Consider the following 27,732-nt stretch of genomic DNA (forward strand, 5'->3'; position numbering starts at 1 on the left):
CCATGGCCAGAGAAAGGACAGGGTCTCATCTGGCTTGAAGGAGATGTTTATTTCGGCTCCATGATTTGGGGTGGGGTGAATGTGAAAGCGGGGAGAGAGGAAACACCTCTCTGACTTGGGGCTGGGCATGAGGGTAAGGCAGCCCCAGCCGCCATCATTTTTGTGGGGACGTTTCAGGCAGCTGTAGTGGAGGGGCGGCAGGCAGGGCCCATGGGCTAGTCGCTGAGCTGGACAGGCTTGCTGTCCAGCGGGTGCCACAGCTCCAGGCGGTGGTCACTGTGGTCCAGGCACTCAAGCCAGTGCCGCAGGCGCTCCCCACTGGCATGGCTGCCCAGCTGCACCCCGCCTGCCATGGGGGATGGGTCAGGAACCGCCAGGAGCCTACTGGGCCCCCACCCCAGCTCCTCATGTTCCCACTCACCAATGAAGTCATCAGCTGTGCCTAGGTCATAGTCCCACACGGACACCAGCAGCGTCTTCTGGGCCAGCTCCTCCCGTGGGCCTGAGTAAAAGAATTCCTGCAGGGAGAAGGGCAGAGAGGCGGGAAGGACGCAGCCTCGGCTCTCCCACAGCTTAAGAAGCAGGCCACGGTAGGGTAGTGGCTCAGCATGTCAAGGCCAGGGTTGGCTGGGACCTGCCTGGCCCTGGCTCACCTCATTGAACTCAGGGTTCAGGGTCTTCCTGTGAACACTGGTTTTGAATTTAGATTTCTTCCCTGCATTTGGATGCAGGAAACTGATCGGGGAAGATTGGTGGGTTAGGTGTGGCCCTGGAGAGGTGAGGAGTCACCGCCTTATCCTCACCTCCCGCCTGTCTACCCCAGTTCACTCACAGGCGCACGAAGGGGTCCGAGTAACCATTGGCATCCATGGTGGCCAGGTGGGCGCAGCGCAGCACACCTACCAGCAAGCCAGCCCACTGAGAGCTGTAGCACAGTGACAGTAGGACGCGCCCATGTTCCTCCCAGGCCACCTCTGTCTCCACCTCCTCCTGCAGGTGTAGGCTGAGGTCAGCCCCCATCCAGTCCAAAGCCCACCCCCTTTAGCCTCCGTGCTCTGGGCAGGAAAGCTCAACCTGGCCCCAAAGAAATCGGGGGCAATGACTTCATTTCCAATACAGCCACTTGCCCAGTGCCATGGAAGTGGCCCTATGGGTCAGCTGTACCCTCCAGGGCCTGACCAAAGGCGAGGCTTGCTGACCACATGACCAGTCAGATACGTCTGTCATGGAGGGAAAGCGAACTGGCTGACATGCCAGTAGCTCCCAAAGTGGCCTCCCATCCAGTGCGTGTAGCCACCCCTGTAGGCAAGCGGCTCTGAGAGGATGTTCACTTCCCAAGGAGAAGCAGATCTCTTCAAAACCCCACCCTCTTCACCCCCTATTTCCCTGGGGACCAGATGCTGAGTATTGTTTGTCACACTCTGGGCCCTGGTGCTTCTGAACAGGCTCAGGGAGGAAGCCCGGGGAGGATGCACTGCTCTCACCCGCAGGGTAGGTTTCCATTTGCGGAAAGCCCCACCACCTTGCTCACAGGCGGTTCTCAGGAATGCGGAAGTGCTCTGTGAGCACCCACCATGCTCCGGGCGCTGTTGTGCTTGGGATCTGGGGCGGAGGGTACACAGGGCTGGCGCTGGGTGAAGTGGCCTGTCCATGCCACCTTGGTGGGCTTCAGCCACTTGGGCTTAGCTAATCGACAGCTGCAGCAACTTGTGGCTCCACCAGGGGGCAGGGCACCCGGCACTTTGGGGAGGAGCTGGTAGAGGGCCCCGCTCTCAGCCTCCCAGCTGCCTCCCCCACCGACCACAGGGGTTCTAACTAGGTCTTTGGTCTCCAGTGTCGTCAAACCCCTGCAGTCACCCTCACTGCCTCTGGACAAGGGCCTGTCTAGGACAGCCTGCCCCAGGAGTGGCCCCCACACTCCCCTTAGGCCAGACCCCAGCCAGGGAGCCCCACCCAACTGTCCTCTCTTCCACCTCGCCCAGCCTCCCATCTCGGGCCATGGACAAATGCCGCCAGTTTCAGCCTCTGCCTCAAGGCAGGTCTCTGCCCAGCTGTGCCCCCAAGGACTCTACTTGTCCCAGTGCCCCACAGCTCCTCTGGGCCGCCCTGGCAAGGGAGTCACCCTCACTTTGCCATTGGGTACCTGGCTGTCTCCTGTGACAATGAGGGCTCACAGGGCCTATGAGAGCTGGCCTCAGGTTCCTCCAAGTCCCCTACGCCCCTGCCACCAGGCCTGCCCCCTCATCTCTGCTCAGCCCAGTTGTCCTACTCGCCTCATAGAGGGACATGCCGCAGGCTGTGTCCAGGCTCTTGGGCCTCTTGGCCTGAAAGGGCAGAGAGCCCGGTCATCCTGGCCAGATGCTGCCCAGATCCCCCTCCCTGTTCCTCCCCTCCAGCTCCCCCCATCACAAGGTTCCTGGCCTCTGCAGTCCCACTCTGTGCTCCAGCCCCACTCACCAGCCTCCGCTTCTCCAGACAGATGTCAAAGCTCCTGGCTCGGTTTGGCACCAGCTTCCTCAGGGGCACCCGCAGCTCCCCCAGGGAAGGTGCCTGCCGCTGTCGCTGCAGCCATGGGTCCTCGCACACACACAGCCTGGTGGCCGCCCAGGTCAGACCTGGCCAGGCCAGCCCCATCCCTCTGCTCCACCCCCAGGTGGCCCAGGCCAGATCCTCACCTAAGGGTCTTGCACTCAGCATCCTGGCGGGTGAAGCCGTGATAGGTGAGTGTCTCCTCCCAGACAGGTACCCTCGTGCCCTGAACGGTGCGTGTCCGAAGCTGGCTGGCCTGGGGCCCAAGCAGGGTGGGTCAGGGCCTCCTAGGGCTAAGACCGTCCTGTAACCCCCAACCCTACCTCCCTGGTAGGACCCCCCACTATTTGCACATCCCAGCAACTGAGACCTAGGCCTTGCGGGATGGGGAGGAGCCAAGCAGAGCCAAGTGGGTGCCCCAGGCTGGGTGTTCCACCAGAGGGCAGCAGTGGGGGCCTGGGGCTTGCCCTCACCTTGCTGGCCCCTGGCAGCAGATTGGCTTTGACATAGGCATCTGCGGAGCCTGAGGCCAATGGCTTGAGGCCCTGGGAACAGACAGTGGGTATGAGACAGGCCCGTGGCCCAGCCCTCTGTCCCAGGAACACCCACCCCCATCCTCACCTTGGCACGATGAGGACTGTTGTCCGCTTCAAAAAGAAGTGTGAACTCCAGGGTGCCCAGGGCAGCTAGAGGCAGGTGGAAGGCAGCGTCACCTCCTACCTCAGCTCAGTCTGCCCCCACCCATGGCACGTGCTTCCTGCCTTGCCCCTCCACGGCCAGATGGTAGGGACACCCCACTCCCCCTCCTGGCTGGGCTGAGCTCAGGGTGTCCCCCTCTTCCCGCCCCTACTCACTGCTGTCGTCTGAGTCTCCTTCTGGCTCTGGGTCGGGCTGCAGCTAGGGTGCAGAGTGGATGGTGGACGCCGCTGCGGGGCGCAGGTCCGGAGGGTGCAGGGCAGGCTCCGCAAAAGGGTAAAAAAAGGGTAAAAGTGCGGGAAGTAGTGGGAGATGAGGCGGATGGGCCGGATGGGGCCCGGGCTCACATCGATGGCCATGTGCTCCTGCATGCTAACCCGGGGAGGCTGCCCACCTGCTGCCGCAGTGCCCGCCATGGGGACCCAGACGGGGGGGGGGGCGGAGAATCAGAGAAATGCCTGAGGACTGGGGCTGGCGGGAACGCACCCGGCCTCAGAAATGGGGTGAAGAAGCATCGCTGATACCATGCAGGGACCTGAGGACAGAGCGCAGGGTTGAGGGAGGGGCCGGGGGAGTCCTCAGCCTGGAGGGTTGTGGCAGGCTTTGGAGGGGACTGGGTGTGTTGGGAGTCAGTCCAGCTCCCGGCCCTTACCGCTCTGGGAGCTACTTCACCCAGTGTGAGTCGCTGCTGCTGGCAGTGGGTATGCACTCTTGAGGGCAGAGCCCGTGACTGCTGTGTCCCCAGTGAGTGAGGGTGACCCAGAGCTCAGAACCCTCTCAGAGCTCCTTCCTAGTGCTGGGGCTCAGCTTCCCTCCTCCCTCTGCCCCCTTCACACTTTGTCAAAGGGAGTTATTTTTACCACCATCATGTGGCCCTGCTCCCAGGTGAGGAGGCTGGAGGGCCGGAGGTGACAGAGGGCTGTGGAGGTGATAAGTGGTTTGTGGGAAGGAGGGAGCGCATAGGAGGAGGGGAGGGGGTGCATGGGAAGGTGGGAGGGGAGGGAGGTCTGGGGAGGAGAGGAGGGGAGCCACAGGAGGGGGCCCCTGTGATGGAGCCCTGTGGGGGTGGCCAGTTTACACTCTGAAACATGAACCAGATCATCCCGCCTCCACCCCTGCTTGGAATAAAATCTGAATCCTTTGGTGAGGCACGGCCCCTTTTCACCTCACCAAGGAGTGTCCCCTTGGCATCTCACAGTAACGGCCTGCTCCCCTCCCAAACTGGGCCACCATCCCTGCCCTTTGACCTGATCACTCCTACTCACCTTTGGTTTCTGGGTCACCCCCTGCAGGGGATCTTGGCTGGTTTTAACCATCCAGCATTCCCTCTCCTCTCTTCTCCCCAGTTATTCTTTTAATTTTTAATCAACATAACCGTAGGTGTGTATGGGCTGCAATATGGTGTTCTGATGTGATATGTGTAGAAATGCAATTTCTACAATATGCATTGTAGAAAGAGTCAGTCAGGCTAATGAAAAAAAGAACACTTAAAATGTGCTCTTCAGGCAACTGTGAAATACACAAGGCGCTATTGTTAGGGATGTTTGTCATGCTGTGCAACAGGGCCTTCAGCTTACTCTTCCTGACTGGAACTTTGTACCCTAAGAGCGATGTCTCCCCTCTCCCCATCCCTAGTCCCCCACTCTCCAGCCCCTGGTGACCACCATTCTGTCTGCTTCTAGGAGTTCAACTTTTTCAGATTCCACATAAAAGACCGTATAGTATTTGTCTTTCTGTGCCTAGCTTATTTCACTTAGCATATCGTCCTCCGGGTTCATCCATGTTGTCACAAATGATACAATATCCATCTTTGTTAAGGCTGAACAGTATAGACAGACCATCCTATCCATCCGTCTGATGCTGGGCAGTCAGGTTGCTGCTGTGTCTTAGCTGTTGTGAATGGCACTGCAGTGAACACGGAGGCAGACACCTACCTCTTCAGCATGCTGATGTCAATTCCTGTGGATACTACCCACAAGTGAGGTTGCTGGATCACACGGTAGCTCTATTTTTAGTGTTCTAAGGGACTGCCATATGATTTTCCAAAATGGCTGTGCTCATTTACCTTCCCACAAACAGCACATAAGGCTTCCCTTTCCTCCACATCCTCACAAGCATTTGTTGTCTCCCATGGTTTGGTAGTAGCTTTTCTAACAGGTGTGAGGTGGTATCTCATTGAGATTTTAACTTCTATTTCCTTCATGATTAGCGATGTTGAGCATTTTTTCACGTGTCTTTTGAGAAATGTATGTTCAGGTCCTTTGCCCATGTTTAAATGGGGATATTTGTTTCTTGAGTTCCTTGTTTCTTTTGGATATTAGCCCCCTTATCAGGTGTATGGTTTACAAAGATTTTCTCCCATCCTGTAGTCTCTCTCTTCACTTTGTTGTTTCTTTTGCTGTGCAGAAGCTTTTTAGTCGGGTGCCATCCCATTTGTCTGTTTTTGCTTTTGATGCCTTTGCTTTTGGGGTCCTATCCAAGAAATCATTGCCCAGACCAATGTCTAGAACTTTCCCCATATGTTTCCTTCAAGTAGTGTTACCATTGCAGGTTTTTTTTTTTTTTTCCTTTAAGATAGGATCTCACTCTGTCGCCCAGGCTGGAGTGCAGTGGCACAATCTCAGTTCACTGCAGCCTCTGCCCCCTGGGCTCAAGTGATCTTCCCCCCTCAGCTTCTTGAGTAGTTGGGACTACAGCGTGCACCACCATGCCTGGCTAATTTTTTTGTATTTCTGTACAGACGGGGTTTCACTACATTGGCCAGGCCGGTCTTGAACTCCTGAAGTCACGGTGGCCCGCCTTGGCCAACCAAAGTGCTGGGATTACAGGCATGAGCCATGACGTCTGGCTCACTTCAGGTTTTTACAGGCCATTTTGAGTTGATTTTTGTCTAAAGTGGGAACCTAAATTGTTCTTTGGGAACCACTGCTTCTCAGTCCAGGGAGTTCCCCCTCCTACCCAGGCAAGCATCCCAGATTCTGTCAATCAATGTATTGTAAATCCAACTGAGAGGTGACAGCGTGCGGGCAGCCCTCATCGCCCTCGCTCGCTCGCTCTCGGCGCCTCTGCCTGGGCTCCCACTTTGGCAGCACTTGAGGAGCGCTTCAGCCCACCGCTGCACTGTGGGAGCCCCTTTCTAGGCTGGCCAAGGCTGGAGCCGGCTCCCTCAGCTTGCAGGGAGGTGTGGAGGGAGAGGCGCCGGGAACCGGGGCTGCGCGTGGCGCTTGCGGGCCAGCTGGAGTTCCGGGTGGGCGTGGGCTTGGCGGGCCCCGCACTCGCAGCAGCCAGCCGGCCCTGCCGGCCCTGGGCAATGAGGGGCTTAGCACCCGGGCCAGCGGCTGTGGAGGGTGTACTGGGTCCCCCAGCAGTGCCAGCCCACCGGTGCTGCGCTCGATTTCTCACCGGGCCTTACCTGCCTTCCTGCGGGGCAGGGCTCGGGACCTGCAGCCCGCCATGCCTGAGCCTCCCACCCCCTCCGTGGGCTCCTGTGCGGCCCGAGCCTCCCCGATGAGCGCCGCCCCCTGCTCCATGGTGCCCAGTCCCATCGACCACCCAAGGGGTGAGGAGTGCGGGTGCACGGCGCGGGACTGGCAGGCAGCTCCATCTGCAGCACTGGTGTGGGATCCACTGGGTGAAGCCAGCTGAGCTCCTGAGTCTGGTGAGGATATGGGGAACCTTTGTGTCTAGCTCAGGGATTGTAAATACACCAATCAGCACCCTGTGTCTAGCTCAGGGTTTGTGAATGCACCAGTGGACACTCTGTATCTAGCTACTTTGGTGGGGCCTTGGAGAACCTTTATGTCTAGCTCAGGGATTGTAAATACACCAATCGACACTCTGTATCTAGCTCAAGGTTTGTGAACACACCAATCAGCACCCTGTGTCTAGCTCAGGGTTTGTGAATGCACCAATTGACACTCTGTATCTAGCTACTCTTGGTGGGGACTTGGAGAACTTTTATGTCTAGCTCAGGGATTGTGAATACACCAATCGGCACTCTGTATCTAACTCAAGGTTTGTAAATACACCAATCAGCACCCTGTGTCTAGCTCAGGGTTTGTGAATGCACCAACGGACACTCTGTATCTAGCTACCCTGGTGGGGACTTGGAGAACTGTTGTGTCGACACTCTGTATCTAACTAATCTGGTGGGGACTTGGAGAACCTTTGTGTCTAGCTCAGGGATTGTAAACGCACCAATCAGCGCCCTGTCAAAACAAACCACTTGTCTCTACCAATCAGCAGGACGTGGGTGGGGCCAGATAAGAGAATAAAAGCAGGCTGCCCAAGCCAGCAGTGGCAACCCGCTTGGGTCCCCTTCCACACTGTGGAAGCTTTGTTCTTTCACTCTTTGCAATAAATCTTGCTACTGTTCACTCTTTGGGTCCACACTGCCTTTACGAGCTATAACACTCACCGCGAAGGTCTGCAGCTTCACTCCTGAAGCCAGTGAGACCACAAGCCCACTGGGAGGAACGAACAACTCCAGGCGCGCAATGAACAACACCAGGCGTGCCGCCTTAAGAGCTGTAACACTCACCGCGAAGGTCTGCAGTTTCACTCCTAAGCCAGCGAGACCATGAACCCACCAGAAGGAAGAAACTCCAAACACATCTGAACATCAGAAGGAACAAACTCCAGATGCGCCACCTTAAGAGCTGTAACACTCACCGCGAGGGTCCACGGCTTCATTCTTGAAGTCAATGAGACCAAGAACCCACCAATTCCGGACACATTTTGGCGACCATGAAGGGACTTTCGCCTATTGCCAAGCGGTGAGACAATCGCCGAGCAGTGAGACCATCGCCTATTGCCAAGCAGTGAGACCATTGCCTATCGCCAAGCAGTGAGTACCATTGGACCCCTTTCGCTTGCTATTCTGTCCTATCTTTCCTTAGAATTCGGGGGCTAAATACCAGGCACCTGTTGGCCAGTTAAAAGTGACTAGCGTGGCCGCCGGACTAAAGACACGGGTGTCAGACTTTCTGGGAAAGGGCTCTCTAACAACCCCCGACTCTTCAGAGTTGGGACCGTTAGTTTGCCTAGAACCAGCTTCCGCTTTTCCTGTACTTCTGGGCTGAGCCGAGGGTCGACAGAGAGGAAGGCCATGCAGCTCTGGGGTCCCAACAACATGTTGGTTGACCCTGCGGCCATGAGCAGAACTCTCAAAAGCATGTCGCCCAAGCGAGACTCGCCCATCTATCCTATCTATCCTGACCCTAGCCCCCTGGGTCCTAATGCCTGCCAGACAAACTTCCTCTTGCCTCCCTTCTCTGAGGTTAGACCCACTTCTAAAAATTGCTACCTGTCTCTGGTGCTTTTCTAGTTTCTCCGATAAGAATGATTTCTAGTATAAACTCCAGGACTCTGTTACCTTCTTTAGGCACCCGGGCTCACCAATCAGAAAGACATAATTTTTGCCCAAAGCCCCATCATAGTGGGGACTACCTGAAATTTTAGGATCCCTCCTCACACTAACAGGCCTAACAAAAGCTATTCCTGAAGCTAGGATATGGGGAGCCTCAGAAATTGTATCCTTCCTATTCATATCAGTTAGGACAAAAGATGTCACTCTTCCAACCCTGGAGACCCCTTCCCTCCTTCAGGGTATGGCCCTCCACTTCATTTTTGGGGCATAACATCTTTATAGGACAAGGGTAAAGTCCCAATACTAACAGGAGAATGCTTAGGACTCTAACAGGTTTTTGAGAATGCGTCGGTAAGGGCCACTAAATCCGATTTTTCTCGGTCGGTCCTCCTTGTGGTCTAGGAGGACAGGCGAGGGTGCAGGTCTTCGAGAATGCGTCGGCAAGGACCACTAAATCCGACCTTCCTTGGTCCTCCATGTGGTCTGGGAGGAAAACTAGTGTTTCTGCTGCCGCGTCGGTAAGCGCAACTATTCCGATCAGCAGGGTCCAGGGACCGTTGCGGGTTCTTGGGCAGGGGTTGTTTCTGCTGCTGCGTCAGTGAGCGCAACTATTCCGATCAACAGGGTCCAGGGACTGTTGTGGGTTCTTGGGCAGGGGGAGAAACAAAACAAACCAAAACTGTGGGCGGTTTTGTCTTTCAGATGGGAAACACTCAGGCATCAACAGGCTCACCCTTGAAATGCATCCTAAGCCATTGGGACCAATTTGACCCACAAACCCTGAAAAATAGGCAGCTCATTTTTTTCTGCACTGCGGCTTGGCCCCAATATTCTCTTTCTGATGGGGAAAAATGGCCACCTGCGGGAAGTACAAATTACAATACCATCCTGCAGCTTGATCTTTTCTGTAAGAGGGAAGGCAAATGGAGTGAAATACCTTATGTCCAAGCTTTCTTTTCATTGAGGGAGAATACACAACTATGCAAAGCTTGCAATTTACATCCCACAGGAGGACCTCTCAGCTTACCCCCACATCCTAGCCTCCCTATAGCTCCCCTTCCTATTAATGATAAGCCTCCTCTAATCTCCCCTGCCCAGAAAGAAATAAGCAAAGAAATCTCCAAAGGACCACAAAAACCCCTGGGCTGTCGGTTGTGTCCCCTTCAAGTTGTAGGGGGAGGGGAATTTGGCCCAACCCGGGTACATGTCCCCTTCTCCCTCTCTGATTTAAAGCAGATCAAGGCAGACCTGGGGAAGTTTTCAGATGATCCTGATAGGTACATAGATGTCCTACAGGGTCTAGGGCAAACCTTTGACCTCACTTGGAGAGATGTCATGCTACTGTTAGATCAAACCCTGGCCTTTAATGAAAAGAATGCGGCTTTAGCTGCAGCCCGAGAGTTTGGAGATACCTGGTATCTTAGTCAAGTAAATGATAGAATGACAGCCGTAGAAAGGGACAAATTCCCTACCGGTCAGCAAGCCATCCCCAGTATGGATCCCAACTGGGACCTTGACTCAGATCATGGGGACTGGAGTCGTAAACATCTGTTGACCTGTGTTCTAGAAGGACTAAGGAGAATTAGAAAAAAGCCTATGAATTATTCAGTGATGTCCACCATAACTCAGGGAAAGGAAGAAAATCCTTCTGCCTTCCTCGAGCGGCTATGAGAGGCCTTAAGAAAATATACTCCCCTGTCACCCAAATCACTCGAGGGTCAATTGATTCTAAAAGATAAGTTTATTACCCAATCAGCCGCAGATATCAGGAGAAAGCTCCAAAAGCAAGCCCTGGGCCCTGAACAAAATCTGGAGACATTATTAAACCTGGCAACCTCGGTGTTCTATAATAGGGACCAAGAGGAACAGGTCCAAAAGGAAAAGCGAGATCAGAGAAAGGCCGCAGCCTTAGTCATGGCCCTCAGACAAACAAACCTTGGTGGTTCAGAGAGGACAGAAAATGAAGCAGGCCAATCACCTGGTAAGGCTTGTTATCAGTGTGGTTTACTGGGACACTTTAAAAAAGATTGTCCAATGAGAAACAAGCTGCCCCCTCGTCCATGTCCACTATGCTGAGGAAATCACTGGAAGGTGCACTGCCCCAGAGGATGAAGGTTCCCTGGGTCAGAAGCCCCCAACCAGACGATCCAACAACAGGACTGAGGGTGCCTGGGGCAAGTGCCAGCTCATGTCATCACCCTCACTGAGCCCCGGGTATGTTTAACTATTGAGGGCCAGGAAATTGACTTCCTCCTGGACACTGGCGCGGCCTTCTCAGTGTTAATCTCCTGTCCTGGACGACTCTCCTCAAGGTCTGTTACCATCCAAGGAATCCTGGGACAGCCTGTAACCAGGTATTTCTCCCACCTCCTCAGTTGTAATTGGGAGACTTTGCTCTTTTCACATGCCTTTCTTGTTATGCCTGAAAGTCCCACACCCTTATTAGGGAGGGATATATTAGCCAAGGCTGGAGCTATTATCTACATGAATATGGGGAACAAGTTACCTATTTGTTGTCCCCTACTTGAGGAGGGAATCAACCCTGAAGTCTGGGCATTGGAAGGACAATTTGGAAGGGCAAAAAATGCCCACCCAGTCCAAATCAGGTTAAAAGATCCCACCACTTTTCCTTATCAAAGGCAATATCCCTTAAGGCCTGAAGCTCATAAAGGATTACAGAATATTGTTAAACATTTGAAAGCTCAAGGCTTAGTAAGGAAATGCAGCAGTCCCTGCAACACCCCAATTCTGGAAGTACAAAAACCAAATGGTCAGTGGAGACTAGTGCAAGATCTTAGACTCATTAATGAGGCAGTAATTTCACTATATCCAGTTGTACCCAACCCCTATACCCTGCTCTCTCAAATACCAGAGGAAGCAGAATGGTTCACAGTTCTGGACCTCAAGGATGCCTTCTTCTGTATTCCCCTGCACTCTGATTCCCAGTTCCTCTTTGCTTTTGAGGATCCCACAAACCACACATCCCAACTTACATGGATGGTCTTGCCCCAAGGGTTTAGGGATAGCCCTCATCTGTTTGGTCGGGCCCTAGCCAAAGATCTAGGCCACTTCTCAAGTCCAGGCACTCTGGTCCTTCAATATGTGGATGATTTACTTTTGGCTACCAGTTAGGAAGCCTTGTGCCAGCAGGCTACTCTAGATCTCTTGAACTTTCTAGCTAATCAAGGGTACAAGGTGTCTATGTCAAAGGCCCAGCTTTGCCTACAGCAGGTTAAATATCTAGGCCTAATCTTAGCCAAAGGGACCAGGGCCCTCAGCAAGGAACGAATACAGCCTATACTGGCTTATCCTCGCCCTAAGACATTAAAACAGTTGAGGGAGTTCCTTGGAATTACCAGCTTTTGCTGACTATGGATCCCTGGATACAGTAGATAGCCAGGCCCCTCTAATCAAGGAAACCCAGAGGGCAAATACTCATCTAGTTGAGTGGGAACCAGAGGCAGAAACAGCCTTCAAAACCTTAAAGCAGGCCTTAGTACAAGCTCCAGCTTTAAGCCTTCCCACAGGACAGAATTTCTCTTTATATGTCAGAGAGAGAGCCAGGATAGCTCTTGGAGTCCTTACTCAAACTCATGGGACAACCCCACAACCAGTGGCATACCTAAGTAAGGAAATTGATGTAGTAGCAAAAGGCTGGCCTCACTGTTTAAGGGTAGTTGCAGCAGTGGCCATCTTAGCATCAGAGGCTATCAAAATAATACAAGGAAAGGATCTCACTGTCTAGACTACTTATGATGTAAATAGCATACTAGGTGCCAAAGGAAGTTTATGGCTATCAGACAACTGCCTACTTAGATACCAGGCACTACTCCTTGAGGGACCAGTGCTTCAAATATGCACATGCGTGGCCCTCAACCCTGCCACTTTTCTCCCAGAGGATGGGGAACCAATCAAGCATGACTGCCAACAAATTATAGTCCAGACTTATGCCGCCCGAGATGATCTCTTAGAAGTCCCCTTAACTAATCCTGACCTTAACCTATATACTGATGGAAGTTCATTTGTGGAGAATGGGATACGAAGGGCAGGAAATGCCATAGTTAGTGATGTAACCATACTTGAAAGCAAGCCTCTTCCCCCAGGGACCAGTGCCCAGTTAGCGGAACTAGTGGCACTTACCCGAGCCTTAGAACTGGGAAAGGGAAAAAGAATAAATGTGTATACAGATAGCAAGTATGCTTATCTAATCCTACATGCCCATGCTGCAATATGGAAAGAGAGGGAGTTCCTAACCTCTGTAGGAACCCCCATTAAACACCACAAGGAAATTATAGAGTTATTGCACGCAATGCAAAAACACAAAGAGGTGGGAATCTTACACTGACAAAGCCATCAGAATAGGAAGGAGAGGGGAGAACAGCAGCATAAGCAGCTGGCAGAGGCAGCAGAAAGGAAAGAAAGAGACAGGAAGTCAAAGAAAGAGACAGAGAGGAAGAGACAAGAAGTTAGAGAGAAAGAGGGACAGACACAGAAAGTCAAAGAGAGGGTAAAAAAGAGAGGAAGAGACAAAGAAGAAGTCGAAGAGAGAAAGAGAGAGATGGAAGTAGTAAAGAAAAAACAGTGTACCTATTCCTTTAAAAGCCAGGGTAAATTTCTCTCTACCCGGCCAAGGCATATTCTCTTATGTGGATCTTCAACCCATATCTGCCTCTCAAACAGTTTGCAAGAAATAATGAAATCTATCCTTACTTTACAATCCCAAATAGACTCTTTGGCAGCAGTGACTCTCCAAAACTGCTGAGGCCTAGACCTCCTCACTGCTGAAAAAGGAGGACTCTGCACCTTCTTAGGGGAAGAGTGTTGTTTTTACACTAACCAGTCGGGGATAGCATGAGATGCCACCCAGCGTTTACAGGAAAAGGCTTCTGAAATCAGACAACGCCTTTCAAATTCTTATACCAACCTCTGGAGTTGGGCAACATGGCTTCTCCCCTTTCTAGGTCCCGTGGCAGCCATCTTGCTGTTACTCACCTTTGGGCCCTGTATTTTTAACCTTGTCAAATTTGTTTCCTCTAGAATCGAGGCCATCAAGCTACAGATGGTCTTACAAATGGAACCCCAAATGAGTTCAACTAACAACTTCTACCGAGGACCCCTGGACTGACCAGCTGGCACTTCCCCTGGCCTAGAGAGTTCCCCTCTGAAGGACACTACAACTGCAGAGCCCCTTCTTCGCCCCTATCCAGCAGGAAGTAGCTAGAGCGGTCATCGGCCAAATTCCCAACAGCAGTTGGGGTGTCCTGTTAATTGAGAGGTGACAGCGTGCTGGCAGTCCTCACAGCCCTCACTCACTCGCTCACTCTCGGCACCTCCTCTGCCTGGGCTCCCACTTTGGCAGCACTTGAGGAGCCCTTCAGCTCTGTATCTAGCTACTCTGATGGGTCCTTGGAGAACCTTTATGTCTAGCTCAGGGATTGTAAATACACCAATCAGCACTCTGTGTCTAGCTCAGGGTTTGTGAATGCACCAATGGACACTCTGTATCTAGCTACTCTGGTGGGGCCTTGGAGAACCTTTGTGTCAACACTCTGTATCTAACTAATCTGGTGGGGATGTGGAGAACCTTTGTGTTTAGCTCAGGGATTGTAAACGCACCAATCAGTGCCCTGTCAAACCACTCGGCTCTACCAATCAGCAGGATGTGGGTGGGGCCAGATAAGAGAATAAAAGCAGGCTGCCCGAGCCAGCAGTGGCAACCTGCTCAGGTCCCCTTCCACACTGTGGAAGCTTTGTTCTTTCACTCTTTGCAATAAATCTTGCTACTGCTCACTCTTTGGGTCCACACTGCTTTTATGAGCTGTAAGACTCACCACAAAGGTCTGTAGCTTCACTCCTGAAGCCAGTGAGACCATGAGCCCACCGGGAGGAACAGACAACTCCAGGCGCACCGCCTTAAGAGCTGTAACACTCATCACGAAGGTCTGCAGCTTCACTCCTGAGCCAGCGAGACCACGAACTCACCAGAAGGAAGAAACTCCAAACACATCCGAACATCAGAAGGAACAAACTCCAGACGCACCACCTTAAGAGCTGTAACACGGCTGCTGCTCCTCATGTGTATACTTAAGAAGGCATGTTTTTGATCCCGGAGACCGGGCTGGAGCCGGATGAGCTGTCGGGTGGCGGCGCCGCAGCCATGGAGGGAGGCGGCGGCGGTGGCGGCGGCGGCGGCTCGGGTGGCTGCGCTGGGAGGCGGCGATGAGAGGCTCGCACGCCTCCAGCCCGGCCCCGGCCCCCTGGGACGGAGAGCCGAGCAGCCCCGGCTCTGGGCTACGGACTATGGGCGAATAGCTCTGACCACCCGGCGAAGCATGCCGCCTGCCTTGGCCTCCCAAAGTGCCGAGATTGCAGCCTCTGCCCGGCTGCCACCCCGTCTGGGAAGTGAGGAGCGTCTCTGCCTGGCCGCCCATCATCTGGGAGGTGAGGAGCCCCTCTGCCTGGCTACCCAGTCTGGAAAGTGAGGAGCGTCTCTGCCCGGCCGCCATCCCATCTAGGAAGTGAGGAGCGCCTCTTCCCGGCCACCATCCCATCTAGGAAGTGAGGAGCGTCTCTGCCCAAACGCCCATCGTCTGAGATGTGGGGAGCGCCTCTGCCCCGCCGCCCCATCTGGGAAGTGAGGAGCGCCTCTACCCGGCCGCGACCCCGGCTGGGAGGTGAGGAGCGTCTCTGCCCAGCCGCCCCGTCTGAGAAGTGAGGAGACCCTCCGCCTGGCAACCACCCCATATGAGAAGTGAGGAGCCCCTCCGCCCGGCAGCCACCCCGTCTGGGAAGTGAGGAGCGTCTCTGCCCGGCAGCCACCCCATCCAGGAGGGAGGTGGGGGTCAGCCCCCACCAGGCCAGCCGCCCCGTCCGGGAGGGAGGTGGGGGGGGTCAGCCCCCCGCCCGGCCAGCCGCCCCGTCCGGGAGGGAGGTGGGGGGGGTCAGCCCCCCGCCCGGCCAGCCGCCCCGTCCGGGAGGGAGGTGGAGGGGTCAGCCCCCCACCTGGCCAGCCACCCTGTCCGGGAGGGAGGTGGGGGGGGTCAGCCCCCTGCCCGGCCGGCCGCCCCGTCTGGGAGGTGAGGGGCATCTCTGCCTGGCCGCCCCTACTGGGAAGTGAGGAGCCCCTCTGCCCAGCCAGCCGCCCCGTCCGGGAGGGAGGTGGGGGGGGTCAGCCCCCCGCCCGGCCAGCCACCCCGTCCGGGAGGGAGGTGGGGGGGTCAGCCCCCCGCCTGGCCAGCCGCCCCATCTGGGAGGGAGGTGGGGGAGTCAGCCCCCCGCCCGGCCAGTCGCCCCGTCCGGGAGGTGGGGGGGTCAGCCCCCTGCCAGGCCAGCCGCCCCAACCGGGAGGGAGGTGGGGGGGTCAGCCCCCCGCCCAGCCAGCCGCCCCGTCCGGGAGGTGAGGGGCACCTCTGCCCGGCCGCCCCTACTGGGAGGTGGGGAGCCCCTCTGCCCGGCCAGCCGCCCCATCTGGGAGGGAGGTGGGGGCGTCAGCCCCCCGCCTGGCCAGCCGCCCCATCCGGGAGGGAGGTGGGGGGGTCAGCCCCCCGCCCGGCCGGCCGCCCCGTCCGGGAGGTGAGGGGCGCCTCTGCCTGGCTGCCCCTACTGGGAAGTGAGGAGCCCCTCTGCCCGGCCAGCCGCCCCGTCCGGGAGGGAGGTGGGGGCGTCAGCCCCCCGCCAGGCCAACTGCCCCGACCGGGAGGGAGGTGGGGGGGTCAGCCCCCCGCCCGGCCAGCCGCCCCGTCCGGGAGGTGAGGGGCGCCTCTGCCCGGCCGCCCCTACTGGGAAGTGAGGAGCCCCTCTGCCCGGCCACCGCCCCGTCCGGGAGGTGTACCCGGCAGCTCATTGGGAATGCGCCATGATGACAATGGCGGTTTTGTGGAATGGAAGCGGGGGAAAGGCGGGGAAGGGATTGAGAGATCGGATGGTTGCCATGTCTGTGTAGAGGGAGGTAGACACTGGAGACTTTTCATTTTGTTCTGTACTAGGAAAAATTCTTCTGCCTTGTGATCCTGTTGATCGGTGACCTTACCCCCAACTCTGTGCTCTCTGAAACATGTGCTGTGTCCACTCAGGGTTAAATGGATTAAGGGTGGTGCAAGATGTGCTTTGTTAAACAGATGCTTGAAGGCAGCATGCTCGTTAAGAGTCATCACCACTCCTTAATCTCAAGTACCCAGGGACACAAACACTACGGAAGGCCGCAGGGTCCTCTGCATAGGAAAACCAGAGACCTTTGTTCACTTGTTTATCTGCTGACCCTCCCTCCACTATTGTCCTATGACCCTGCCAAATCCCCCTCTGTGAGAAACACCCAAGAATGATCAATAAAAACAAATAAATTAAAAAAAAAAAAAAAAAGAGCTGTAACACTCACTGTGAGGGTCCACGGCTTCATTCTTGAAGTCAGTGAGACCAAGAACCCACCAATTCCGGACACACAACCGGCCATGTGACAGGCTCAGGGAAGGACATGTGACTCCAGGCAGGCCAGTGAAGTGCAATTCTAGGTTAGACTGGCCGAGAAGGAGCGGCCGTGTTTTCTGTTGATGGATGCTGCTGCCCTCTCCTCAACCTCTCACACTCTGCACTAGAGACAACCTCCCTGGGGCTGAGGCCAGCACAGCGCAAAGCACAGCAAGAGGGGAGCCCGAGCCCCTGGATCCAGCCATCCTCCACGGCAAGCTCAGACCACCCGCTCCCTCAACTCTTTCACAGAACCCTGGTCTACCTAGTTGATGTCTTATATAATTCCACTATTATCTGTGATTAATTAATGTGGAACCACATGATTATCTGTGTGACCTGGTCTGAGGTCTCCCCTAGACTGAGCACCCCCTCTGGAGGGCAGGTGAGCATCTGACCGGTCCACAGCTGTGGCCCCCACACAGCAGCTGGCACACACAGGGGCTCTGCGTGTTAGACTCCTGCAGTAACACCCAGGGGCATGGGTGCGCCTTACTCCTCTCTGGGATCCCGGAGCCCAGCACAGCGTCAGCCAGGCACAGCAGAGAGAACAGGAGGTGCAGGCTGAGACAGGGCAGTGCAGTGCCTAAGAGTCTGGGCTGTGGAGTCTGAGAGCTCTGGTTCCAATCCCAGCGTGGGGCCCTTAGGCAAGGTGTCTCTCCTCCCTGAAAGCAGTCTCACCAGCCAGAGACAGTGTTGGCCCTGCCTTACAGGCTGTTGTGAGGGTGAGATGAATTGACTCCAAGTACTTGGCACCCAGGAAGTGTCCATTGCTGTGGGGCATGGCGTGACTGGAAGGAGGAGCCCCAGCCAGCGACCTGGAGTGGTCTGCCCAAGGTCAAGGCCCCAGTACAGCAGAAGCAGGAGCTCTAGAGCTGTCAAAGACCTTTATTCAGTCCTGGAGTGGAGCTGGCCTGACAGGGTGAAGCCAGGGGCTGCTTAGGGCGGGCCAGACCCTCAGCCCCTGAGCAGGTCAGGCCGGCCAGGCGGGGCTGGTAGGTACCAGGTGCCAGCAGCTGCAGGGCAAACTCGGTGATGACAGCTGTGAGGCCCCAGACCCGGTGTGGTCCATGCAGGAAGACGGGTAGTGTGTAGCGGAAGTGGCCACCCCGGCAGAAGTGGGTATAGCCCTGATTCTGCGTCTGCAGCAGGTGGGCCAGCGGCAGTGCAAACACCTCATCTACCTGCAGGCAGGAGGCAGAGAGGGTAGACAGAGGACTGGAACAGCCCAACCCCCTCATATCCCCCAGCTCACCTCCTCCGAGTTGGGCCTGAGGCTCTGGGGATCCAGTGGGCCTACACCAGCAAGCACTGGCACCACGGTGGCCTTTTGCTGGGGAAGAGGGCAGGTGGTCAGGGAAGCATGGCCTTCGCTGGGTTTGAAGGCTGGGGAGGGGAGTGTGACAGGAAGACCCCTTTGCCATGCATAGGCCTTTGGTAGTCATGTTCGGGTCCACCTGCCTGTGTCCTCCAGCCATGCTGACTGACTCAGGTCCCCTCAAATGCACTAGACCTGTTCCCTCTGCTTAGGACAATCTCCCACTTGGCATTCAAGCCTGGGTTCAATCCCTGCCTACCCCATGAAGCTTCCCTGACCCTAATCCACCAAACTGAGTGGAGCTGGACCACCCCATCGCCCTGGGCCACCTCTACTCAGGACACCAGAGCCTCCCCAATCCCTTCCCGAGGGGGTGTGTGGGGTGGTGCATGTGACCAGGCAGGTTAGGGGCACCCTTCCACACTTTGTGCCCGTGGGGGTCCATGACCACTCTCCTGGTCCCTGGGAGCCCAGCTCCAGGGCAGGCACAGAGTGAGTGAATGGGGTGGGGTGGCCTCAGCCAAGTGGCTCACCGGATCATACACAGGCCGCAGCAGGCCCCACACGTGCTCCTCGGGCACTGCCAGGCCCAGCTCCTCCCGGGTTTCCCGCAGGGCCGTGTGCACCACATCTTGGTCAGCCGGGTCGCACTTGCCGCCTGGGAAACTAAACAGACACAAGGAGTCTGGTCCTTGGACTCTTGGGGCCACGGAGAGGTCGGGGTGTCGGCAGTGCGGGGGGGCCACTGGCCCACCGAAGTGTCGCCTGCCTCTGCCCCTAGTTTACTGGGAGGCCCCAGGCAAGCCACGCGACCTCTGGAGGCCAGTTTACCTCCCTGAGCAATGGGGATAAGGAAGAGAGTCCCGGGACAGCGCAGGATAAGAGGGTCTGCAGCAGGGGCAAGAAGATCCTGGGGCTCAGATACCCAAATTCGGCCTATGGTGGCCCCAGTAACACTGACATTGTCCTCAGGATGTTCTTAATTCCCGCCGGGCGGGGCCCGAATCTCTCCGTAGTCGCCGGCAGGGGGCGGCGTCCGCCCTCTAAGCGGGAAACAGCTCAAAGGGGTGTCCCGGCCCAGGCGTGCGCGCAAGGACGCGTACGACGGGCCCACGCGGCGAGGACGTGGCGCCCGGGCAGGTGCACCGGGGCCGACGGACACGGATCGCTGACCTCTCGCCGCAGCCCTTGGGCGGAGGGACTCTCCCCAGACCCATTTTACGGAGGCGGAAACCGAGGCTCGAAGGGGCTAAGTGCCCTGCCAGAGGTCCCTGCCAGCCCCGGGCTCCTGTGGCCTCCGGCAAAGGGCTAGGAGTTCCCGGCCGCTGTACCTGACGTCGCCCTTGTGCCTCCCGGTCAGGCGGCTGGACCGCAGCGTGTACAGCAGCGCCGGGACCCCACGCACTGAGCAGAGCGGCACGAGCACCGCGGCCGACGCGGGCCGCGCGCGGAGCCGGGCCGTGGCCCCTGCCAGCAGCCGGCGGCAGCGCAGCTCGCCCTCGGCCGACAGGCAGTCGGGCAGCATGTCAAGTCCTGCGCGGCCGGGACACTGAGGGCGCGGGATCGGGCGAGGGAAGAGGCGGGGCGAGGCGGGGCGAGGCAGGGCGAGGCGGGGCGGGGCACTCAGCCCGGGTCCCTCCGGAAGCTGAGAGGGAGAAGGGGCAGCCCGCGCGACGCGTCCCGCCTGAGGGGCTGCGGAGCGGCAGCGGCGTCGGGGGGCCTCAGTGGGGTGGGTCTGTTCGTGGGCGGGGCCTGCCCGGAGACGGGGCCTCGGTGGGACTGGGTCTGTTCGGGGGCGGGGCCTGTTTGAAGGCGGGTCCTCGGTGGGACGGGGTCCATTAGGGGGCGGGGCCTGTTTGAAGGCGGGGCCTTGGTGGGACGCGTTGAGTCCCCCGGATGGGAGGGACGGAGGGCGGCGGGGCGGGGCGGGGCCTGCGCGGGAGCCGGACCCGGACGTTACTGCGAAAGGGTGGCGGGGCCTAGTAGGCAATCGAGGTTGGGGCGGGCTGGGGGCGGGGCCTGGACCGGAGCTTTTGCTACGAAGGACTGGGGGGCGTGGCCAGGCGGACTGTGCTTCCGGCAGGGCCGGGCCGTGGCCGGGGGTGTGGCCGCGGGGAGGGAGATGGGCGCGGAGCTGCAGGACCAGCCGGTTGTGTTCTCCGAGATCCTGGAACCACGCGAACCGTGAAGCGCCCGGCGACCGTCCTCGGTCCCGTTGGGTCCTGGCGTTGGGGTGTCTGATGAGGCCCCGCCGGCCCCCACTGGTCCGTCCCTCCCCTAGGGGCTCCAGGATGTACGGAGCCGGGATCCCACGGGGACGCCCCTCTAGGAACCCGAGGTCGATCGGTGCGCGAGAGGAGCGTCCGGCCCAGCCCTCCCTCCGGTCCTCCCTCCCGATACCGCTGGGTGGCGCGCGCCGCCCCCAGTCTTGTCTTCCCCTCTGGCTTCGTCGGACTCCAGCCCCAGGCCTTTGACCTCCTTGTCCCAGAGTCCAGAGCTCTTCTCCCTTCCTGCCTTGAGTCTTGACCGGATTCCCAAATGCCTCCCCCGTTCCTACCTCGGCCCCTGTGGTCACTGACCACCGTGGTTCTGCGCCCTTCCACCAGACCCTGGGCTTGGGGACCAGATGACCCCAGCCTTGCGCACAGCATTTAAACGTGGGGTGGCGGGTGTCCGCCATGCTCTGCTGTGTGACGTTGAGCAGGTCCCGCGCCTCTCTGAGCGCCAGTTTCGATCCTCATCTGGGCAAGTGCAGCCCTGCCACTGGGCTGGAGTCACCACTTTTAATATTACTGTGTGCTCCCAGGGATGCGGACGGCACTGGGCAGAGCTTCGGGATGCCTACAGGGCTGATGTGGGGACTATGATGGGTCTGGGAGTTCCTGAGGCCCCCACCCACCCTGACCACGACGACAGAAGTGCTCTGACCACTCATGCCAAATAGTTTAATGTTAGGGGGAAGGGAGAGGTAAGGCAGGGTTTTCGGGAGTCACCCCCAAAGCAAGAGGGCATAGTATTCAGGCTGCTGGGGTTGGGAGGTAGAAGTCCTGGTTCCAAGCTTGCCATGGTCCCAGCCTTGCTGTGACCCTGGGCAGGTAGCCTCTTTCTCTAGACTTTCACCTACCCTGCTCTCCTTGAGACAGAGATGGGGCTGGAGGGGGCGGGGCAGAGGCTGATTCCCACACCCGGTGTAAGGTCCAGGGTAGCAGGGCTTCCCCACAGGGCTTCTGGCATCACTGGGAGTCCTGGCCAGGCCCCAGGCACACAACAGTGGGGGACAGGAGCCCCAGCCCAGCTGGGAGAGGCAGGCCTCCTTGATCCCTATCAGCCCGGATGTTGGGGAGGGGGTATGGTGCTGGTCGGGTCCTTGGGATCCCTAGGTGGCTCGGGGCTCCAGAGTACAGGCTCTGATACGTGACAGGCCTGTAGGTGGCCGGGGCCAGCAGGACCTCAGGTGGGGGCAGCAGCTGATGATGGAGCCGAGCAGGGGTCTTGGAGGTGGAAGCTGAAGCTTTGTTGAGGTCTGAGGGAGGAAATGAGTGGACTCTGGGCCTCCCATCGCATCCTCATCCCTCATCCCAGGCCTGCCCTGGTCCCTTCCTGCTCCTCCTTCCCAAGTTACCTACCTCTCAGCCTTCGCCTTTGCTTTTCCCTCTGCCTGGAATTTCTTCTTCATCTTCTCCCTCTGTCCAAACCCTTCCCAGTCCTCCAAGGCCCAGCTTGAGAGCCACCTCCTGCAGGAAGCCTGCCTGGCACCCTCTGCCTGTGCTCTTTGCCCTGAGCCCCATATTGTCTTAGGCATGTCTGCTTGCCCCTCTGTGTGTCCACACAGGGGCCCTGTGGGTTCGCTGAGCTGCTGAAGCCCCTTCCTGGAGGTCCTGTCCCTTTGCCTCCCGCCCACTGTGTACACCTTAGTCCCACTATGTCTGCAGGCCTGGGGCCTTACCTTTCTCCCTGTCTGTGGCACCCTTCAGCACACAGGGACTGAGGCTGCTGTGACTCCGGGCTGGGACACTGAGCAGGGGCCGTGGGGCCACAGGCCTGAAAGAGCAAGCGAGAATGCGGGGAGGGGATCAAGGGGAAGAACCCGGGCCAGGGATCATGGCCAGCTTCAGATGGTGGGGCCCCAGGATGGGTCAGAGGGTGTGACCCTGAAACAAGGGTCAGGAACTGAGGCCTTAGGATATGCCTGGGGTGGGGGTGAGGGGCTAGGGTCAGGGTCAGACAGTACCAGGAGTCCAGGTCACTCTCTCTAAAGCCTTTGGCAAAAGGGTTGCTGGCGATTTTCAGCTGGGTGATCTGCAGGAGACAAAGTGCAGTTGTGGGCTGGCCATGAGCCAGGCTCAGCCACCTTGTCCTCCCGGGAACCGGCAGTCAGGAGGCCCTGGCACCCGGGCCTCTTGGCCCAGGAACTCTGAGCTGATAGGAGTGCGGGCAGGGCCTTGACTGATGGCAGATACTCAGGGCAAGTTGGGAGGGCAGTAGTCTGTGCCAGTGAGGGCTGCAAGCCTCAGGGCTCAGTCTCCACCCCTGTGAAATGGGCCTGCAGCGGGTGCTCCTGAGCTGGTTCACCCACCCTGTGGTTCTGATAGGCTGTCACTGCTGTGAACTGGGTCTCTGTGAAGATGAAGGACTTGAAGTTCTCCTGGGCATAGCGCTCACTGTCCTTGCGTGGGTCCACGAAGACCACATGGAAACGGGGCTGGTAGCGGTGCATGGAGTTGAGAATGATCTGTGGAAGAGACAGAGCAGGGGTACAGGGGTGAGGCGGAGTACAGCGGACTCCCTGAGGCTGGAGTCCTTCCCTCCAAGCCGGGAGACTGCCCTGGGCCTGCCACCCTGTTCCTTTCATGGCAGCACAGGGTCTGAGCTGGAGAGGCTGCAGTTCCGTGTCAAAGGCCCCTTTGGATCATAGATCCTTGCCTCCATGTCCTCTCACACCCCACATCCCAGCTGCCACCCACTGCCTGTGTGCTGGCCCGTCACTGTCGCGTTCACCAGTTTCCTCGGTTGCCTCCTGGCCTGTCCCCTGTCCCCGCCTTACCCCTCTGTTCCTTCTCCACACAGCTGCCCGGGAAGCCACATCATATGCCCCCTGCTCCTAACCGTCCAGCGACTTCCACCCCACACGGTAAAAGCCAGAGCCCCCCGAAGTCAGCCCGACCCCTCAGGCATTCGCCTCCTTGGCTTCCCCTCCTGGCTCCACTCCGGCCCCATGGATGCGTCTTGCAATTCTGCCGGCCCAGGATTCTCTGGCCTCAGGGCCTTTGCACCTACTGTCCCCTCTGACGGGCATGGGCCGCTCCATCCTCCACCTCCTTCAGGTCTTCAGCTCCCTGTGCCCCCTGAGAGCAGCAGCACCCTTTCTCCGCCCCCCTTCCGTACCTCTGCTTCCTCTTTGGCATTTGTCCCTATCTGAGACGCTGGGGACAGTGTCTTCTGGACCCTGCCTTTGCCCCAGGAAGTGACCTCTGTGAGGGCAGGGATCGTTGGCTGTTTGACCAAGTGTTAATGATGCTGTGTCCACACATAAAGCGGGCCCGGCCTAGGCTGGGCGTTCCATACCTTGTCCTCCCTCTCCTTGCCGGGGACAACGTATGCTGGAACATTCCCCCGCCCCCACCCCCTTTTCCACCTGCCTGGACAGCCCTCCCTGCTGTGCCACCCCCAGCCAGGTGAGCTCGCCACCCCGGCTCCCCGCCCCGCCTTGACCATCAGCAGCAGGCAGAGGTGCTGGGCACCAAGGCCATTGGACACCAAAGTCCCTACCAGCCCTGACCCCAGGCCCTTCCGTCCCCACCGTGGCCCCGGCCTCACGTGGCCATTGTCATCCAGCAGGTTGTTGGTCAGCTTGAGCTTGTCGAAGGACACAATCTGGCGCATCCACTGGGCACCCTTGGCTGGCGAGTCGGGGTGGAAGTGCACGCGGCCAGGTGTGGCTGGGTCTGCCTTGCCCGCCACCAGCCAGGCCGAGCTGTGGAAGGCATACCTGGGGAGCACAGCGAGGTGGTGAGGGCTTCCCCGACCAGAGTCACACCTAAACAATACAGGCGGGGTGAAGGGGCTGCTGCCGACTCCAACACTGCTCACCCCACCTGGTGGGCACCTTGCTAAGGAACCCAAGGCTCAAGAGAATCCTGTTGAGACCTGAGTTCCCTGTGGCTGCACCTGGCTGGTGGATGACAGGATAACCCCTGCTGCCCTGGGCTAGACCTCTCTGCCTGCCCAAGGCTAGCCCACTACCCATGGAAGTCTGCTGGGTACCCTGAGCTGGGCTCCCTCCTGCCCTCAGGCTGTTGTTGCCTGTCTGTCGTCCTGCCCTTAGGCTGGACCTCCCTGGCATTGTTTGGACAGGCCCCTGCCTCACCTTGGGGTGCAGGAAGGGTCTAATTCCTGGTCTCAGCACCTGAGACCTGAGCCTTTGCCCCAGGCCGGTTCCCGCACCTGTATCTCTTGTCGTCCAGGGGGATGAAGTCCATGAGCAGGGCATAGTCGGCCAGGGAGTCCATGCCCACGATCTTCACCTGGAAGGGGGGGAACATCCTCCTGCGGGAGGGAGGTGCTCAGCAGCCGGATGCGGCTCCAACCCTGGCCCCTGCCCCACCCCGCCCCCGCTGCTCACACCTGCCTGCCTTGGTGACGATCATCTCAGTGCCCAGCTGGTAGAATTCCTCCCACAGAGGCTTCATCTCCAGCTGAACCGTCACTCTGGACACACGTGGGTTCTTGGGGCCCTGCCCAGTGGGTTCGGCCACAGCTTGGGCCCCAGTAGAGCTGGTGCAAGGGCCTGATGGGAATGGCGACCCCAGCCGGGGCTCCCAGCCAGAGCTGGTTGTAGGTAGGGGGTAGGTCTCTGAGGGTGCAAGTATGCCAAGGCCAGCAGATAGGAAGGCTGTGGAGAGAGGACGGAAGTGTGGGCCCCACGCACCACCCAGCCAGCTCTTATCCTTCAGGCTGCACTTACATGCCTCTTCCTCCAGGAAGCCCTCCCTGACTGCCAGGGCTGTGTTCTCACAGGATCCCCCACTCAGCATCACTCTGTGAGGTAAATGCTCACTTAAAGTCTATTTTGCCAGCAAGCTCCTTGACGGTAGCGTCAGGGCCTGTCTTGCTCCCCAGAGAATGTTTGGGCCGTCTTGTGTCTATGTGGCCTCAAGCAAATTGTTTCACCTCCTGGAGCCTCAGTTTCCACATCTGTCAGAAGGGGCTCTTAATACCTGCCTCACAAGGCCGATGTGAGGATTAGTGACCATGCACAGGGGCTGGTGCACAGGGGGCCCTTCACAAACAGCACCTGTTCTAGATGATATGTGTGTGTGGGGTGGGGGGAGGGGGCAGGGGTCTTCCCCAGCTCTGTGGGACCCTGCCTCCCGGTGCTGCTGAAGGAGAGCTGAGCCAAGAAGAGCCCCCCATTTAGCCCCAATTACCCATCCCTGACCTTGACAACCCGCCCAGAGCCTGCCTCCAGAAACCCATCCTACAGTCTTTTTCTCTGGTCTCTGCACTCTTTTCTAAGCATCTTGTCTTTTGATCTGCAATCCCGGCACAAGTCTTGGCCAAATGCTTTGTCACCCTTCACCCCTCCAATTAAAAAAAAATCTTAGCTAAATAAGATACCATTTTATACCCATTAAGATGGCTATTAGAAAAGAAAAGAAACCAGAAAATAAAAAGTGTTGGTAAGGAGATGGAAAAATTAGAACTCCTTTTTTTTTTTTTTTCTTTTTGAGGCAGGGTCTCACTCTGTTTCCCAGGCTGGAGTGCAGCGGGAGCTCTGTCATAGCTCACTGCAGCCTCGACCTCCTGGCCTCAAGTGATCCTCCCATATCAGCCTTACAAGTAGCTGGGACTATAGGTGCACACCACCACACATGGCTACTTTTTTTTTTTTTTTTGTAGAGATGGGATCTCCCTATGTTGCCCAGGCTGGTCTTGAATTCCTGAGCTCAAGTGATCCTCCCACCTCGGCCTCCTAAAGTGTTGGGATTACAGGCGTGAGCCACTATGCCTGGCCTCAAGAAATTGGAACTCTTGTGCACTGCTGGTGGGAATGTAAAAGGTGCAGCTGCTGGGGAAAACAGCATGGTAGCTCCTCAAAAAGTTAAAACTAGAATTACTATATATGTATATATTATTTATTTATTTATTTATTTATTTATTTTTTTCCAGACAGAGTCTTGCTCTGTCACCCAGGCTGGATGGATCTCGGCTCACTGCAACCTCTGCCTCCCTGGTTCAAAAGATTCTCCTGCCTCAGCCTCCCGAGTAGCTGGGATTACAGGCGTGCATCATCATGCCTGGCTAATTTTTGTATTTTTATTAGAGACGGGATTTCACCATGTTGTCTAGGCTGGTCTCGAACTCCTGACCTCAGGTGATTTGCCCACCTCAGCCTCCCAAAGTGCTGGGGTTACAGGCGTGAGCCATCATGCCCAGCCTAGAATTACCATATGATCCAGCAATTCCACTTCTGGGTCTATACCAGAAAGAATTGAAAGAAGAAACTCAAACAGATATTTGCACACCCATGTTCTTATGAGCATTATTCACAATAGCTGAGAAGTGGAAGCAACCCAGTGTCCATCGGAAAATGAATGGATGAACAAAATGGGGTCCATCCGTGCAAGGTAATAGTATCCAGCCTTAACAGGGAAGAACATTCTGACACATGCTGCAACATGGATGAGTCCTGAAGACGCTGTTACACGAAATGAGCCAGACACCAAAGGACAAATACCATATGATTCTACTCATAGGCGGTACGTGGTGAGGCCAAATCATAGAAACAGAAAGTAGAATGGTGGTTGCCAGGGGCTGGGGAGGAGGAAATGGAGAGTTGTTGTTTCATAAGGACAGAATATCAGTTCTGCAAGATGCAAAATGTTCTAGAGATGGATGCTAATGATGGTTGCACAACAGTGTTGTTAGAAATGCTTGTTTTCCGGTGCCATAAAGAAATAGCACTTGAACATAAATTTAATTTCCTCAGCAAGGCCATTTTGTTTACTTTTTGCAGAAAGGGTACACTCGCCAGCAGCTTTGCCATGAGAGTACACCGAACAAAGGAGACAGGGTCATTTATAACCTGACGTGTCCACCCTACTGCTGTGTCTGGTTCCCATTGGCTGGAACGGGACCTCACATTCTGTATTTGTCCTGATTGGCTAGTAACTTAGAACTTTTAAAACAGGCAAAGGCAGAGGAGAACAAAGGAAGGAGGAAGTAACTTATAGAATGCTGAGAAAGGTAAAAACACCTTCAAATAAGGATGAGGAACAGGCTATGACCTAATGTTTGCTTGGACCAATATAAGCATGCCAGGGCAAATATTTAGGCTAAATTGTGGGAGCTAAGAACA

General features: G+C 56.9%; 3 protein-coding genes across 4 annotated transcripts; all 3 read right to left on the bottom strand.

Moving 5' to 3' along the window:
- Nucleotides 1–28: 28 nt before the first annotated feature.
- Nucleotides 29–4,832, bottom strand: LOC100993195 (double C2-like domain-containing protein gamma). 2 transcript variants are annotated; one of them, XM_063608204.1, is made up of 8 exons: nucleotides 3,384–4,832; nucleotides 2,676–2,785; nucleotides 2,458–2,593; nucleotides 2,274–2,324; nucleotides 833–990; nucleotides 654–735; nucleotides 422–518; nucleotides 29–346 (listed from the first exon to the last, which is right to left on the bottom strand). In XM_063608204.1, exons 1-8 carry the CDS (start codon nucleotides 3,639–3,641, stop codon nucleotides 216–218), a joined length of 1,023 nt encoding a protein of 340 aa, XP_063464274.1. In that variant the 5' UTR covers nucleotides 3,642–4,832; the 3' UTR covers nucleotides 29–215. The 2 variants fall into 2 exon arrangements, with proteins under 2 accessions (XP_063464274.1, XP_034789061.1); XM_034933170.3 differs by lacking the exons at nucleotides 654–735; nucleotides 2,274–2,324 and having other exon boundaries at nucleotides 904–990; nucleotides 3,384–4,826.
- A 13,092-nt stretch (nucleotides 4,833–17,924) lies between these two features.
- Nucleotides 17,925–20,591, bottom strand: NUDT8 (nudix hydrolase 8). Its single transcript, XM_003828737.6, has 4 exons — nucleotides 19,706–20,591; nucleotides 18,908–19,040; nucleotides 18,312–18,389; nucleotides 17,925–18,240 (listed from the first exon to the last, which is right to left on the bottom strand). The coding sequence occupies exons 1-4, from the start codon at nucleotides 19,897–19,899 to the stop codon at nucleotides 17,935–17,937; spliced, it is 711 nt and encodes a 236-aa protein (XP_003828785.1). The 5' UTR covers nucleotides 19,900–20,591; the 3' UTR covers nucleotides 17,925–17,934.
- Nucleotides 20,592–21,376: 785 nt separating this feature from the next.
- Nucleotides 21,377–27,689, bottom strand: TBX10 (T-box transcription factor 10). The gene is made up of 7 exons (XM_034933171.3): nucleotides 24,999–27,689; nucleotides 24,819–24,920; nucleotides 24,192–24,363; nucleotides 22,951–23,106; nucleotides 22,606–22,673; nucleotides 22,321–22,415; nucleotides 21,377–21,897 (listed from the first exon to the last, which is right to left on the bottom strand). The coding sequence occupies exons 1-7, from the start codon at nucleotides 25,406–25,408 to the stop codon at nucleotides 21,608–21,610; spliced, it is 1,293 nt and encodes a 430-aa protein (XP_034789062.1). The 5' UTR covers nucleotides 25,409–27,689; the 3' UTR covers nucleotides 21,377–21,607.
- Nucleotides 27,690–27,732: the final 43 nt, after the last annotated feature.

This window comes from Pan paniscus, chromosome 9, assembly GCF_029289425.2.
Source record: "Pan paniscus chromosome 9, NHGRI_mPanPan1-v2.0_pri, whole genome shotgun sequence".
Classification (NCBI taxonomy): Eukaryota; Metazoa; Chordata; class Mammalia; order Primates; family Hominidae; genus Pan; species Pan paniscus.

Bases quoted from the DNA above. Each gene is read 5' to 3' on its own strand.
- LOC100993195 (XM_063608204.1), bottom strand. From the start codon at position 3,641: ATGGCGGGCACTGCGGCAGCAGGTGGGCAGCCTCCCCGGGTTAGCATG. The intron at 736-832 runs GTGAGTGAACTG...TTCCCCGATCAG, and splicing joins TCGGACCCCTTCGTGCGCCT to TTTCCTGCATCCAAATGCAG. The intron at 519-653 runs GTGAGCCAGGGC...TTCTCCCTGCAG, and splicing joins TGAACCCTGAGTTCAATGAG to GAATTCTTTTACTCAGGCCC.
- NUDT8 (XM_003828737.6), bottom strand. From the start codon at position 19,899: ATGCTGCCCGACTGCCTGTCGGCCGAGGGCGAGCTGCGCTGCCGCCGG. The intron at 18,390-18,907 runs GTGAGCCACTTG...CCTCTTCCCCAG, and splicing joins TGCGGCCTGTGTATGATCCG to CAAAAGGCCACCGTGGTGCC. The intron at 18,241-18,311 runs GTGAGCTGGGGG...TCCTGCCTGCAG, and splicing joins TCAGGCCCAACTCGGAGGAG to GTAGATGAGGTGTTTGCACT.
- TBX10 (XM_034933171.3), bottom strand. From the start codon at position 25,408: ATGCTGAGTGGGGGATCCTGTGAGAACACAGCCCTGGCAGTCAGGGAG. The intron at 22,416-22,605 runs GTACTGTCTGAC...TTGCTCTTTCAG, and splicing joins GAGAGTGACCTGGACTCCTG to GCCTGTGGCCCCACGGCCCC. The intron at 21,898-22,320 runs GTAAGGCCCCAG...TTCCTCCCTCAG, and splicing joins TGCCACAGACAGGGAGAAAG to ACCTCAACAAAGCTTCAGCT.